This window comes from Scomber japonicus, chromosome 24 (assembly GCF_027409825.1).
Source record: "Scomber japonicus isolate fScoJap1 chromosome 24, fScoJap1.pri, whole genome shotgun sequence".
Classification (NCBI taxonomy): Eukaryota; Metazoa; Chordata; class Actinopteri; order Scombriformes; family Scombridae; genus Scomber; species Scomber japonicus.
The window spans coordinates 4,940,540-4,954,454 of NC_070601.1; the positions used below are offsets into that span (position 1 = coordinate 4,940,540).

Genomic DNA, 13,915 nt, shown 5'->3' on the forward strand with positions numbered 1-13,915 from the left:
GTCAATACTTAACCCTCCAAGCTAAAGTGCACTTCTTAACACTCAATTTTAACAAGATTTTTATAGGCTGTGCCCACAAAATCTTACTAATATAAAGTTGCTTCACACATGTGTTTCTCCAATGTTGATGCTTAATAACATGTGTGAGGTACAAACATTAATTTGGAGCAGGAGATGCAGCGTCTGTAATTCAGCCTGCCAAAAAAAAAATTGCTGTTTTTTTTTTTTTTTTACATTAACATCTTGCCTTGCAGTACTTTTTTTCACCTCTCAACCAGGGAGATGTTGTGCCTGGAATTTTAACAGGCTTACTCTCCATTTATCTCCGAGATTTCTACCCTTTGAGATGTCTATATATTATGTGAATTGATTTCAGCTGAAGATAAGACACCCAATGCCAAATTCTGACTGTAAATGAAGGCTGAAACTTATCATTTCCAATTGAGATTTTTACAAAAAAATGATTTTCTTCGAGCTCTGAGCTGTTTCTCACCTTTCTGTGATACAATCTGAGACTTAGCTTTAAATGACCTCTAATTCTAACATTATGTATGAATCTATCTCCCTGTAAAGGACTTGAAAGACATTGGCAAAGCTTTATCACCTCTTTCCACAAGTCTCGGCCACAGCCTGCCCATGTAGCTGACACAAATAATAACATTTCCAATATAGAGGAGGGGGTAAGCTGGTGAATCAGAGCAGAGATCAAACAGAAATGTCTTGTGACAGGTTAATCAATCATCTCGCCGCCTCCATCCCTGGAGGGATAAAACTGCTTTGTCACTTTGCCTCTGCACCGTGTATTTAACCTTAACCTAAAGATAAACCTGTCTGCTCCTGACTGTAAATAATTATTAAATGAATCTCTTATGGGAGCAACTTCTTTTACTTTAGGGCATTTGGTCCCCAGAAGTGTGGAAAAACAAGGAGGCAAACACGAGGAGACAAATATCCTCAGGCTGGTTTGTCTTTTGCCGTCTACTCCTCCATCTTCATTTGTATTTTATTTTTTATTTTTTTGCCATTTCCCTCCCTCCTGTTATCTTCATTATTTTTAGATGGCATAGCTGCCACAGTATGGGTGTGTATGTATGTGTGTGTATTGGTGGAGTTTGTGCCTTGAGGGTTTTCTCTGTGACACCTATCAGTTTGCATCCCAGTCACTTGGCAGCAGGAAAGGCCAGCGGGTTACCGATCTGCTCGATTGTCTCGCTTCATTCTCCTCTGAAGGGATTTGATGATGGAGCCTCAGCCCAGGTTCATTCTCCGATGACACACCGGGGCTATAATCCCATCATTTATTTCCAAGGGGTATTCTAATACTAGATATCACTGAAAGAGCTCTTAGTCCCTGAAGTGATACTGTAGGAATGGTAGAGTGACATCATTGGAGGTAAAAATACCACAAAATGCAAGACAAGGGGCACACTGTAAGTCTCTTTGGGGATATTACTGTACAATGCAATGCAAATTCAAATCTCCTCTTTTCTGCAGGCTAGTAGAAAATAATCAGTGTGTTCTTGTACTGTATGATAAGCAAGATAAAAGTTCCTTTAATAGTTTTATAATAGGTAGGCCATTATAAAACACGTGATTCATTAATATTCAGTTGTGTAAAGGCAAGCGAAGCATCATTTATCTGCCAATTAATCCACATACATGCTTTTATAGTTTAATGAATGACTAGACTAATGAATGATTTCAAGTTTTAAATTGCTTTCATTCCTCGCCGCAGCTTTAATTAATTGGTTGTTCATAATGTGACTGTACTGTATGTTTGTTATAGACGATGCTTTGTGAAGTTTTTATTCCCTGTGGATGGAGAGTGTGTGTGTTTTTTGTGTTTGCTGTGCTGAGGGTTTGTAGTGGTTTTAGAGTTTCAGCACCATGGACAGCTCTGCAGACGCTCACTTTTGATTTTCAGAACCACGGATAGTGTTGAAGGTAAAGATATGGACTTTTATTTTTTAAGTAAATTACATATGAGAGCATCTTAGAGCAGTGAATACAACCTGAACACATTTCAGGGTTTGTACTGGTTTTAGAGTTTCAGCACCACGGATAGCGCTGAAGGTAAAGATATGGACTTTTATGTTTAAGTAAATTACATATGAGAGCATTTTAGAGCAGTGAATACAACCTGAACACATTTCTTTTATTTTGAAATTTCATGATGTTTCCTATAGTGACCCTGAATATACAAAACTTTAACTTCAGGGTTATACTTTACCTGTACTCATTCATAGAGTCAGAAATTAAGCATAGCATTGAATAACATGACGAACATACAGTCATTGTGAATGTTTTTACCTTCATAAACAGTGAAAACCTGAATAAATCACTCTCTGTGCTCTCTGGAAGCTTCATGAAGGATTAATCACCTGCTTATTAATGATTAATAGCATATTTATAAATAAAAAATGTGACATCAGAAATTAAGTATAGAGACTAATTATGAATTGATAGTGTGAATAGTTGGAATATAAACAATATTTAGTAGTTTAGGTCAATCTCCTGTATAGATAAGACTATGAGTTATCAATACTGTATCACAAACTGTGACCTTTAGTTTTCATTTTTAGTCTGAGCATCATACTGGTGGAGAATAATGTACAACAGCAGCTCACTCAGAGTACACACTGACTGATTTGAGTGTTCCTCCTACTTTGGTTTGATTTAAACATCACACTTAAGCACCTCTATAAATTCACAAGTGTGTCCAGAATCGCAATTTACGGCTCACTGTAGCCTGACCTATTGAGTGTTTGTTGTTTATGAGGTAGTGAGTCAGTGATTGAGGGGGTGACACAGCCAGAGAAATCTGTTTTTCACATCTCTGATAAGCGCTCGTTGTCACACCGATATCGCTCTTCAAAACGCTGCCACAGCTGCGAGAGAGAGAGAGAGAGAGAGAGAGAGAAAGAGAGAGAGAGAGAGAAAGAGAGAGAGAGAGAGAGAGAGAGAGAGAGAGAGAGAGATATTGAATTTACAGCACCATGGACAGCGCTGCTTTCCTACAGACAGATGAACAAATTTCTATGACCGAAAAAGTAAAAACACATGACCTCCACACCGGAAGTTTGTCTTAGTTAAACAATAAAAGCCTCTAACATAAACTACTTCACTTGAATTTGAATGATCAGGAAGTAAATCTAAAATATGACTGTTGCTATAAGTAACCCTGTGACTGTTTATTATTATTATTATCATTATTATTAACCTTTAATTTATCTTGAAAAACCATTGAAGAGGAATCTAATTTAAAATTGTGTCGAGAAACTTTAACAGCAACACAATATAGGTAAAAAATAAAAACAAAATAAAATAAAATAAAATAAATAAATACAATTAAACAGTTAAGATAAGCATAAGGTAAATATTATCCCCCAATTCTGTATTAGACTTTTTTAAACCAAGTTATTACCACAAGTTTTACACATATTTTTGGAAATTATGGTCAATACTTCATTTAATACATAATTCTTTAGTTAATATCTGTTTTTTTCTGCTATATTTAAAGCTGGATTTTCTTTGGCTTCCTCCTACAAAACAAAAGCATGCAGGTTAGGTTTAATTAATTGCTCATAGGTGTGAATATAAGTGTGAATGGTTGTGTGTCTCTATACTATATGTCAGCTGTACAACACCTCCCACTTAATATCAGCTGAGAGATTGGCTCCAGCTCCCTTGAGACCCTCTATACAGGAGAAGACAATGGATGGATGGATGATGGATGGATGGATGGATGGAAGCTGTATTTAAAGCTGCAACCAGAGCAATGGAAGCAATTAAAATAATAAAGTAACATAACTCATACTCAGCTCATATAGTGAACATTACTTTGAAGGCGTCACCCAGAAGTCCTCGCTGTCACTATTGCAGCCAGCTTGCTTACTTGCTGCTGCTGCTGCTTGCTGCTAAATTGACTCGCAGACACAGGTTTGGATGTTATTACCGGGAGCGCCGCTGGAAGAAAGAGCTCCAGCTCCTGAACCATGACAGCCTCCAAAGATCCGACTAAGAAGAAGCCGAAAGAGGCTCAGCAGGATGAGGTACACACTCACACACACAGAGAAAGAGACACACACACACACACTCTCAATTATAATGTTCATTTTAGCTGCTCGATGTGTGATTCAGTTGATTTGGATGGAGTAGATGGGACAACTATGGTGAAAGATGCGCTTCTGTGTTCATGGCTTATTTGGAAGATTATTAAAAGGAGATTATCGATATATAAAAACACTATAAAGTGCAGTAAGATTATAGTAGCAGTAAAATTGCGTCTGATATTAATAGTTTTATTTCAGATTTGTATGACTTCATGTTGCATGCATTCAACACTCATTGAGAGTTCATTTAAAGAGTAGATTTATCCAATTACGCAATTAACGTGGAAACTGTAGCCTACGTACGTGAAAATGAGGGAAATGACTCAATCTTTCTGACACAGACTACAGACTATAAGTGCATGTGTGTGTGGATTTCTAGTTTCAGAGGGTAAATCTTTGTTATTATCACCTGAGTGAGTTTTATCATCTGAGCTGTCACTGCAAACTGCTTTGAGCTTTTAGTGGGAGTGTCAGCAGGTGTCACTTTATGGATCCAAAGTTGTGTTTTTAGTCTTTTTTTTTGGTCAGTTTCTTCTTTTTCCAGATGTTGCTCATGTGTGTGTGTGTGTGTGTGTGTGTGTGTGTGTGTGTGTGTGTGTGTGTGTGTGTGTGTGTGTGTGTGTGATGAGCTGTAATAGTAAAAGGTGTAGCTTTAATCATCTCAGATAAAGTCATTATCACAAGAGGAGGAATTATTGCCTTCTTCCTCCTCCTCTTCTCTTCAGCTCTTCTTCATCAACATAATGTAGATATAAACAGCAGATGATTTGCACATTACCATATTAAAACTAATATAGTAGTATTAATAATCTAAAGTGATGTGATTCAGAGAACAAATTGGAAAGAAGTCACATAAAGAGGGGTCTCAGATCGGTGTAGTTTTATGTTGATCCTCTGGTTTGGCCTCAGGCTGTACAGTAAAGTAACACGCTCTTGTACATTTTTGCTGCTTGCATGCTCACATCAGCCCCCCCCCAACCCCCCCCCCCCCCCCATCCTTCGCTCCACCAAGTAAACAATGAATTTTTTGATGCAGTCACGAGAGTCACATTCAAAAAAATATCATTAACATTGATATCTCCTAAATATAAGATCACAGTAAAGATGATACAGTTATGACACTTTAATTAAAACTATTATATAGCTTATTAGGAGTATTAGTGAGTAAATAAAAGCTTTAATGTCGCCCAGTGAATTAGTTTCTAACTTAAAATGAAACCAGTCAGTTCAAGGAGTTTGTCAAACTCTTTGTATTTAATTTAGTCTATAGTCTTTGTTTGCAGATAATCTACCACTCAGCAGCATTTAACTGAAATATCTCAACTACTATAAAATAGATTGCAGTGACATTTGGTGCAGATCTTCATGATGCCTTTAGGATGAATCCTGCTGAATTTGATGCCATCATGAGGCTGATAGGCTTGTTTTTTTAAGTGAAATATCTTAACAACTATGACACAGATTGTTATGACATTTGGTGAACACTTCCATTAAAGCAAGAGGATGAATTTTAATGACTCTGGTGTGATGGAAATATGACAGCGTGTCCAGCAGTTCATGTACTTTTCTGTCTTTACTTGTATTAGTTGGGTTATTTGGTTGGTCCAGACTGTGCTGGCAGTGTTATCACTCTTTTTTTAGGCAAAATAATTGGCCAGTCTAATTCCTCATAGTCCTGGTTTATCAGGGGGCTTCACTCCTATTTAGTACAATTGGTTCATGTTTGGATTTGAATATATTTTTTAGGATGTTTAGGATGGAAACTGGAAAGTCCTCTTTTCTTTGTCTAAAAGATAGTTATAGCCAGGCTAGAGTTGCATTTTTTAAATTCCTAGATATGTTCAGTGCAGCTGTATTTATTCTCTCAGTAGAACACAGTAAAAAGTTGTTTGGATTCCCTCGATGTTTTTCCTCTGAAAATCATGATCTTGGACTCTAGATTCAGTCTGGCGCTCTCTGTTTGTGTGTGTGTGTGTGTCTCTCTCTCGCACACATAAACACACACACACTGGTAAACACAAACACACACGTCCTTGAATTCCTCGCTTGCTTTACTTTCCACTGAAGTGCGTCTGATCAACAGACTGTTGCAATGAACTGTCTCTCTCTCTCTCTCTCTCTCACACACACACACACACACACACACACACACACACACACACACACACAAACACAAACACGCACACAAACAGAGAGAACATGTAGAGAATTAGCTCAGAGATTGAACTAATACTCAGAGAGCAGTTGATAGCCCAGTGGTGTGCAAAGAGTCTGTGTGTGTGTGTGTGTGTGTGTGAGAGAGAGAGAAGAAGAGAGAGAATCAGTTCTTACCGCTTCATTAATTAAACAGTTTCCACCTCGCCGACAGTACAAGTGATACAGATTGTTCTGGACACATTTGTGCCTCTGATCCTCATTGTGTGACAGATTTATTCAAAATGGTTTAATGATCATAATCCTTCAATTATACTTAAATCACTCCTGCATTCAACTAGATTTACTGTAACATGTTCAAATGTTATTATGCTGGCACCCAAACTACAAACTCTATTCCATTTAAGTTTTATAATGTATATATTGTATTAAATGTCTTGATTCTGGGGCTGAAATAGTCATTTTATCAGTGATCAGGGAATTAAATGCTTTTCTTTGACTTTTATTTGGACCTTGTTTGAAGTAGTTATGGCCAAAGGTTATGACAGATGGCACAGCAGCTGCAGGTGTAATCGCAGTAAGTCATGTGTGGCCTCTCGCACCAGATGATAAGAGGAGGGGGTGACATTCAGCTCCTCAGATATTTCCTTAATGTCAATACCTAAAAAATAAAATGAATAAAGAAGCCTTAAATCTCAACACTGAGTCAAGTCTGAAGTCACTGCGACTCCTAATCTGTGTGACTCTGACTAATGTCTACCAATTTTTGACCACCAATACCTTGTATGATCAAAAACACCCAACGAAATGAATCCTGACTGAAGACCAAACAGCTGTTAGACATCAAGATTCATTATTTCATCCATTTTTTTAACAACAGGTCACACACCGATAGAGGCTAAAAGTTTGAACAGAGGAAACCAGCGTTGCTCAATCTGACAGGTCTAATGTGTGAAAGAGGCTTAACGCCGTCTTCCTTCATGTTCCTCTCTGTCTTTCTCTCAAGCTCTGAAGAAAGGTGAATTAGATGCCATCTGACAGCTACCTATTACCCCACAGTGTCACTGCTGGAAAACGTGTGAGGATAGAAACCACGCCGCTTTTCTTTTTTTAAATCCCTCATTTGCATAATTTTCCTCCTCTTTATTTCCCTCTCTCTTTCTTTTTAAGTGTTAGCAACAGGTAGCTTTCATCACGCTAGCCTGAAGTGAGAATGAAAAGATCAGTGCGAAGAAAAATGATGTAACTCGGTCGTATCTCGGCAGACAGGTCAGCGATGTCATCACATGAAAAGTTGCTCTTTTTTAAAATATATATATATAGTCTGAAAGTTTTTAAAGCAAAACTTCTGGATTGCTGCAGATGTGAGATTAAAGTTGAAAAGGTAAAAATCTATAGCTCAGATGACATTTTTCATGTCATAGCCAATGGATGTTTTTTTTTTCTTCCTTCTGCTTCTTCTCCAGGAGAAAAAGCTGATGGCCTGTTTTTTTTTGGTGGATAATCGCAGCAGCTCTGTCCAGAGTCCAGACAGGATGAGTGAAAGCTGCCTGAGAGTGTCTCTCCTTTCAAGGTCCAACTCATGTGAAGACTGCAAAATCTTAAAAAAAAAAAAAAAATCAGTCCAGCAGCACACTAAATGCTAACACTTCTACTTGAATCATCAGTAGAGTGAATTTCAATCTGTATATTCTACATTTGATATCTTCTATCACATAAAAAACACTGAATACTGAGCTATGTTCTAAAAATGATGGATGATAATGGAAGAAAATGGATTGTTTCATTTTCTGATGTCAGCTACCATTTACTGAAGAACTAGTTAAAGTTTTCTGCCAGTTTTTAAATGAGAAAGTGTTCATATAAGTCTACGCAGTGATGTGAAACCGAGCAGAAAGTGAGAATCTGCTATTTTAAATGAGAAATGAATGCTTTCATATAACGAAGCAGCTGCAGAATTGTGATCTGTTGACAAAGATGATGACTTGAACTTTTATTACTGACAAAAGGATGAACATAACATTTATATTTAACATTCTTAATACAATCAAACTCTAATTTATTCACTTACGAACCTGTTGCTTTGGCAAGGAGCCACGTGATTACGTCCCTGTATAACGTCACCAGCGCGCGCCTTTGAAGCACTTCCATGATTCACCAGTGGGAGGCAGCAAAATGGCGCCAAGGCATCTAGCCTGCCGGAAACGAAGAAGGAGAAGAAGAAGTAGAAGAAGAAAAAGAAGAAGAAGAAGAAGAAGAAAAAAAAGAAGAAGTAGAAAAAGAAGACGACAGCTCTGGCAAAAAAAATGATAAAAATAGTACTTTTAATCAACAAATCTTTAACCCTCTGTAAATGCCACGCTATTCAGCTAATGAACGTTAACCCCGCTAGCCGGCTAATAAACGTTAGCCCCGCCCCCAGTCAGTAAGAAGTGCTTGGATTAGCACCAACTGAGCACTGGCTCCAGCTCGGTGGAAAAGGGGTATTAAAGAGTTTTTCTGTTCTAATCTATGTTAGAAGTCCTTTTGTTAGTCCAAATTTAACAACAATAATTGAAGAAACCAGGTGTTTACACATCCTGCTTTATACTTTTGGTACTTTTCATCATTCAAGCTGGCTCCCATTACTTCCTCCTGAGGGAAATCTTGAGTTTAGTTTAGTATATTAGATTTGTTTATTAGGGACTATGTACCAAAAAAAAAAGCCCCAATAAAAAAAACATTCTCACACAAAGAGAAGAGTTGTATTGTACCAGATATAGCTGATTGTTAATTTCCATCTGCAGTCCCGGGGCAGGTAGACACAAAATGCTGATGCAATTTATACAAATGCAAGTTCAACCTCCCACACACACACACACACACACACACACAATGTTGACTTTAATTTGTAAAGGTTAATTTTTTGTGTGTCTGCAGGAATTTGTTGACGTCAGCCCGCCGCAGAGGAACTGGAAGGGCATCGCCATCTCTCTGCTGGTGATCGTGGTGGTCTGCTCGCTCATCACCATGTCCGTGGTCCTCCTCACACCCAGTATGTCAGAGTGTGTGTGTGTGTGTGTGTGTTCTCACAGAGATGAAGATGACAGCATGAAAAATATGAAATCACAGTATTAGAACAAAACCAACCTTTAATTCATGTGAAAAAAGGCACCCTTGATGTTTAAATAGCCGTGCACACATTCAAAAGATAAAATATATAAAATATTCTTAGTCGTATTTTTTTTTTACAATGCAATTTCACATTTCCAAATGATAAAAAATGCATTATTTGACGATGCCTTCAGGTACAAAAATTCACAGTAAAATAAAAAGAAGCATTTTATAATTTATGCATGTTTAATTATGTGCAATTTTAAAAGGTCTAAAATTATAAAATACCACACAATTGAATGATTCTGTTGTTGCACTGCACTGCTTTATTATTATTCACTACTCCTACTTTCTTTTTTTGAGTGTATTTTTTAATCTGCCTCATTAAATCCTCCATTTCCTGTTGTTAGTATCCAAAAAAGCCACTGTGGCAAACATCTGACACACAGCGCCAAATGTTCTGTGAAACATAAAGAAAAGTAGAAAAAGCTGCAGCCTGGTGAGCGATTGTGTTATAATCATGTGTGCATTCATTCACAAGTAAGCAGATGAATATGTATAATCACTTCCCTCCCTCCTTCTTCATCTATCCACCTTTCATTTACAATCCTCAGATCTAAACACCAACCATCTTTCAGGCACCATTTAGTCAATTATCTCTCTTCAGTTTGGTCCTTTACTCTATTCACTGATGAAGCTCTGAGAATAAACTTGACTTGACTTGAGTCTCTCTCTCTTTCTTTCTTTCTCTCTCTCTCTCTCTCTCTCTCTCTCAGCGGAGCTCCCTGGCAGCAGCAAGTCCAAGCTGACCGTGGCGGATCTGCACAAACCCGAGTTCACTGTTCACGACCCCGAGGCCACGTGGATTAGCGGTGAGTGAGTGCTGCGTGTGTCCCTGCTGAGTCGTCACATTAAAGGAAAAATCCACTTTAAATGTACTCCTACACTCTCCGACTTTCTTTATGCCGTGCTGTTTTGATAAAGAGCGTGAACATTTTGCCTTCGGCTGTCTGTTGTACTGTACATCTCAAAAACAGAGAGGGATACTTTTTAACTCACCAAACCTGTTTTACATTTTAAGCACTTCATTTTGTGCTGCTGTGGGTGTAAAAATGTATCTCTGTGCCTCTTCCATGATGGATTTTTTCCCCCTCACTGTATGATTGCAGAATATTTATGCAAAATGAAAGCGAGAAACCAGAAACCACCATTATTTACACCAGCTGAAGTAGAAAGTTATGTTTAATTAGTTTTTCATGCAATAAAAAACACCATCCAACAACATCACAGGAGCCAGAAATTGTCACTAAGACAACAATGAAGTGTCTTTAACGCTGAAAGTAAAAGCAAGAATAGAAATTATAGGCACAGTCTGAATGAGATGAATGTGTCTCCGGCTGCTCTTTGGCTCCGATACAGAAGTCAGGCTTTGATCACGAGTTGAGATCACGCTCCGATGTGTTGGATGTCTGCAGAGAGACAAAGAGAGGTGGAGGTGAAGTCGTTGCTCGGGGAAGAAAAAAACCAGAGGTGAGGATGATGTGATACGGTGAGGAAAAATGTGACGGTGATGTAATGGAGGAGAAGAGAGAGATACGACTGTTACTTTGAAGAAGAGAGGATAGGAGGTGACATTGTGGGGAAGTTTGAGAAAGCCTTTAAGTCAGGGTTTGGCATTTTTAACATCTAAAAATAACGTTTTTTGGTTGTCTTTTGTGAGTTGTTGTGCAGTTTGGATGGAACAGCTGGTTTGAAACACATTTTACAGCCATTTCCCACTGAGAACAGTCGTGCTTTGTCCTTTTTAAAGAGGCACCGATAAAACTCAGGTTGGCATTGACTGGATTCAACCTACATTTATATCAAAAAATGTGAAATTTCAGCCCCATGGAGTTTCTTTTTATTTATGAGGTAGAAAGAAAGTCTGTGAAATTAAATTTATACCATTCCTGCACCTTTAAACCTTTCATTAGTGAAAACAATATGAAACAGCATCCATCATTTCCAGAGGTATAGACAGCGCTGAGTGGTGATCAGGAGTTAATAAAAAGACAGTATTGTCCGCATAAATTCATCTAACCCCAGGATAGCCATGATCTTCCTACCAGGGGGGGATAACAGCTTGGAAGATGTGGGTAAAGCGTTCAGAGCTCAGTGGGAAGTGCATTAGTGGAAAATGAGAATTTCTCCACCTGAGGTTTCATTACAGACTCCAAACATTTGTCAGTGAAGAGAGGCGGCTGGTGATAATTCCATATATATTAAATATATTAAAACCATTTATTCACCAGGAGCGTTGGGTCTCCAGGAGGAGCTGCTGGCTGTGTGCCGTCTGTAGAGTTACATCAAGATCAGAGAAATCCTATAAATCTCATATAGAAAGAGGACACAGTGAGGACACAGACGCTCTTAGAAAAACAATTCAAAGGATGTTTCTATTTCTGTATTTCAGACACACTCACTTCGTCCTGGGTCCTGTTCCAAAAATGAATGTCTCATTTGACTTTGGACAAAATAATTAAATAAGTGATAATCAACTGGTAGGTGTGTCACATCCTACCTGGACTCTCTGTTTGTGTTTAAGTTCCTGTTTTATTTTGAAATATTTTCTCCATGCGGTTCTCTCAACTTTACTTCCTGTGGTTTCTTACCTTGGTTGATTTCGTGTCTCCCGTGTCTGGTTTTACTCACCTGTGTCCCGTTTGTAATTACCCCTTGTTTACTTGAGTTTGTTCTGCCTGGTCTTACCCTTTTCTTTCTTGCAACATCCAAAATAAAGACTTTTTCTATGGCGTTAGAAAAAAAAGTAAACTCTGCCCACATGTTCGCTCAACCTCGGCTCTGTACGATGACAGGGATCCGGCGCGCTAGCTCAAAGCTTCATGTGCGCTCTCTGGAGTTGGCACAGTGTATGTAAATGAACCACAAACCGAGCAGCCAATCACAGGAAATGATGACATGAACACTCCGCCACAGTGTCAGGTGAGTTTTATATTCATTTTTTTATTTTAGTTTTTATTTGCAGCGCATTTTAGTGAATTGTGTTAACAGACAGATTAGCATTACTAACACTAAGGATATATAGACGTTGAGCTAGCCGAACGGCTAAGTTGCTATGCCGTTGCCGTAGACGGTTGCTATGCTGTTGCTATAGACAACCCAGTATCGTTGTGGGAGGCTGCAACGTTCAACTCCTTTCCTGATACGATGCCAGACAGACAACATCCTTAGTGCTAGTAATTTAATTTCAGCACACATGAAGTTTTGAGGGAGCGTGTGGGCAGAGTTGAGCCCGCACAGCAGGACACAGTTTTGTTTGCTCAGATTAATATTTCTCTCTTTCTCTTATATAAGTCTCACTTCGCTCTCACTAATGTGGCATAAATATAACGCCATGTTTTTCTGCCACCCTGCTTTTGGCTTTGCTCTCTCTCCACCTGCTCCACTTTTGTGACAAAGTGTGCACACCTACAAGTTGATTATCCTGCTTATAGCAAAATAAAATAAAAGCACACACAAATTTTTGGTGAAATTTTTGCTCGCTGTTACCATGGCAACTTGCCACACTGTACTCCGTGCCAGCCTGAATATATAAGGTGTCGTTAAGCATTTGTGTCTCCAAATCAGTGTTTGTTTGTTTGTGTGGTAGAGAAAGCCTCTCCGTATATTCTGCTCATTTTGTATTGATCTCATCCTCCTCATCCTCTTGTCATTTTAAGCTCTTCATCAGGTGTCAGTTTTTTTCACCTGGTTTCTTTCTTCTTCTTCTCTTTTTGTTTTACTCTGTTGTGTCCCATTCTTCAAAACGTCCTAACGAGTAAACTCTGACAGCTGTGCTCTTTAATGTTGCTATGGTTACAAGTTGGCTGGCGGATGAATTTAGCGCAGTGATTAAACTTGGACTGAACTCACATGAGCAATACGCGGTTTAAAAAATAACTTTATTATGAATAAAATAAGTCTACTTTTTACCATTTAACTATCTACCCATCTATCCAACCCGCTTCCTGGCATCTCTAGCGTAACCATACCGTCATAATTACTACGTCCACTAGACAGAGTTGTGAGTATAGGCGTGTATTTTTTTGTGAATAGGTGAGGCTAAACTTGATACGGACACTAAAGAACTATGTGCAAAGTGTCGTCTCAGGGCTTATTTGATTGTTTTTATTTGTTGGTGAGCTGATTCTTATTAACTCATCCCCTTGACTTTGTATTATGTGTATTTTGTGTTTAACGTGGGAAGAGTAGGAAGAGGAAGAGTAGCTGTTGCCTTGTTTATTGACTAATGAGGATCCAAATAAACTAAACTAAACTTGCCATAAAAATGTGCTTTTGAAAGTTCACTGCTGTTGACGTGATGAGTCTCATGACCTGAAGCATTTGACTCATTGTGAGCCCGTCTTTGTCACTCGTGCCTCCTTTTAACATCTCTCAGACAAGTTAGGACTGAGTTTCTGGAGTTTGTCTTAACTCAATAGGAGCTGCTTTACGCCTCGGGATGTTTTGTTCGATCTCTTGTTTCTCTCTGTTATTTATCGCTACACTTGAGTGAA

The 13,915-nt window shown here is 38.4% G+C and overlaps 1 protein-coding gene across 1 annotated transcript in view; it reads left to right on the plus strand.

The window, feature by feature from the left end:
- The first annotated feature begins 3,995 nt into the window (after window positions 1-3,995).
- LOC128354247 (inactive dipeptidyl peptidase 10-like) overlaps window positions 3,996-13,915 on the plus strand; it is a 52,531-nt gene continuing 42,611 nt past the window's right edge. The window contains exons 1-3 of the mRNA XM_053314507.1: window positions 3,996-4,052; window positions 9,186-9,300; window positions 10,136-10,231. Of these exons, the coding sequence (XP_053170482.1) occupies window positions 3,996-4,052; window positions 9,186-9,300; window positions 10,136-10,231 (268 nt within the window). The remainder of the gene's footprint in view (window positions 4,053-9,185; window positions 9,301-10,135; window positions 10,232-13,915) is intronic.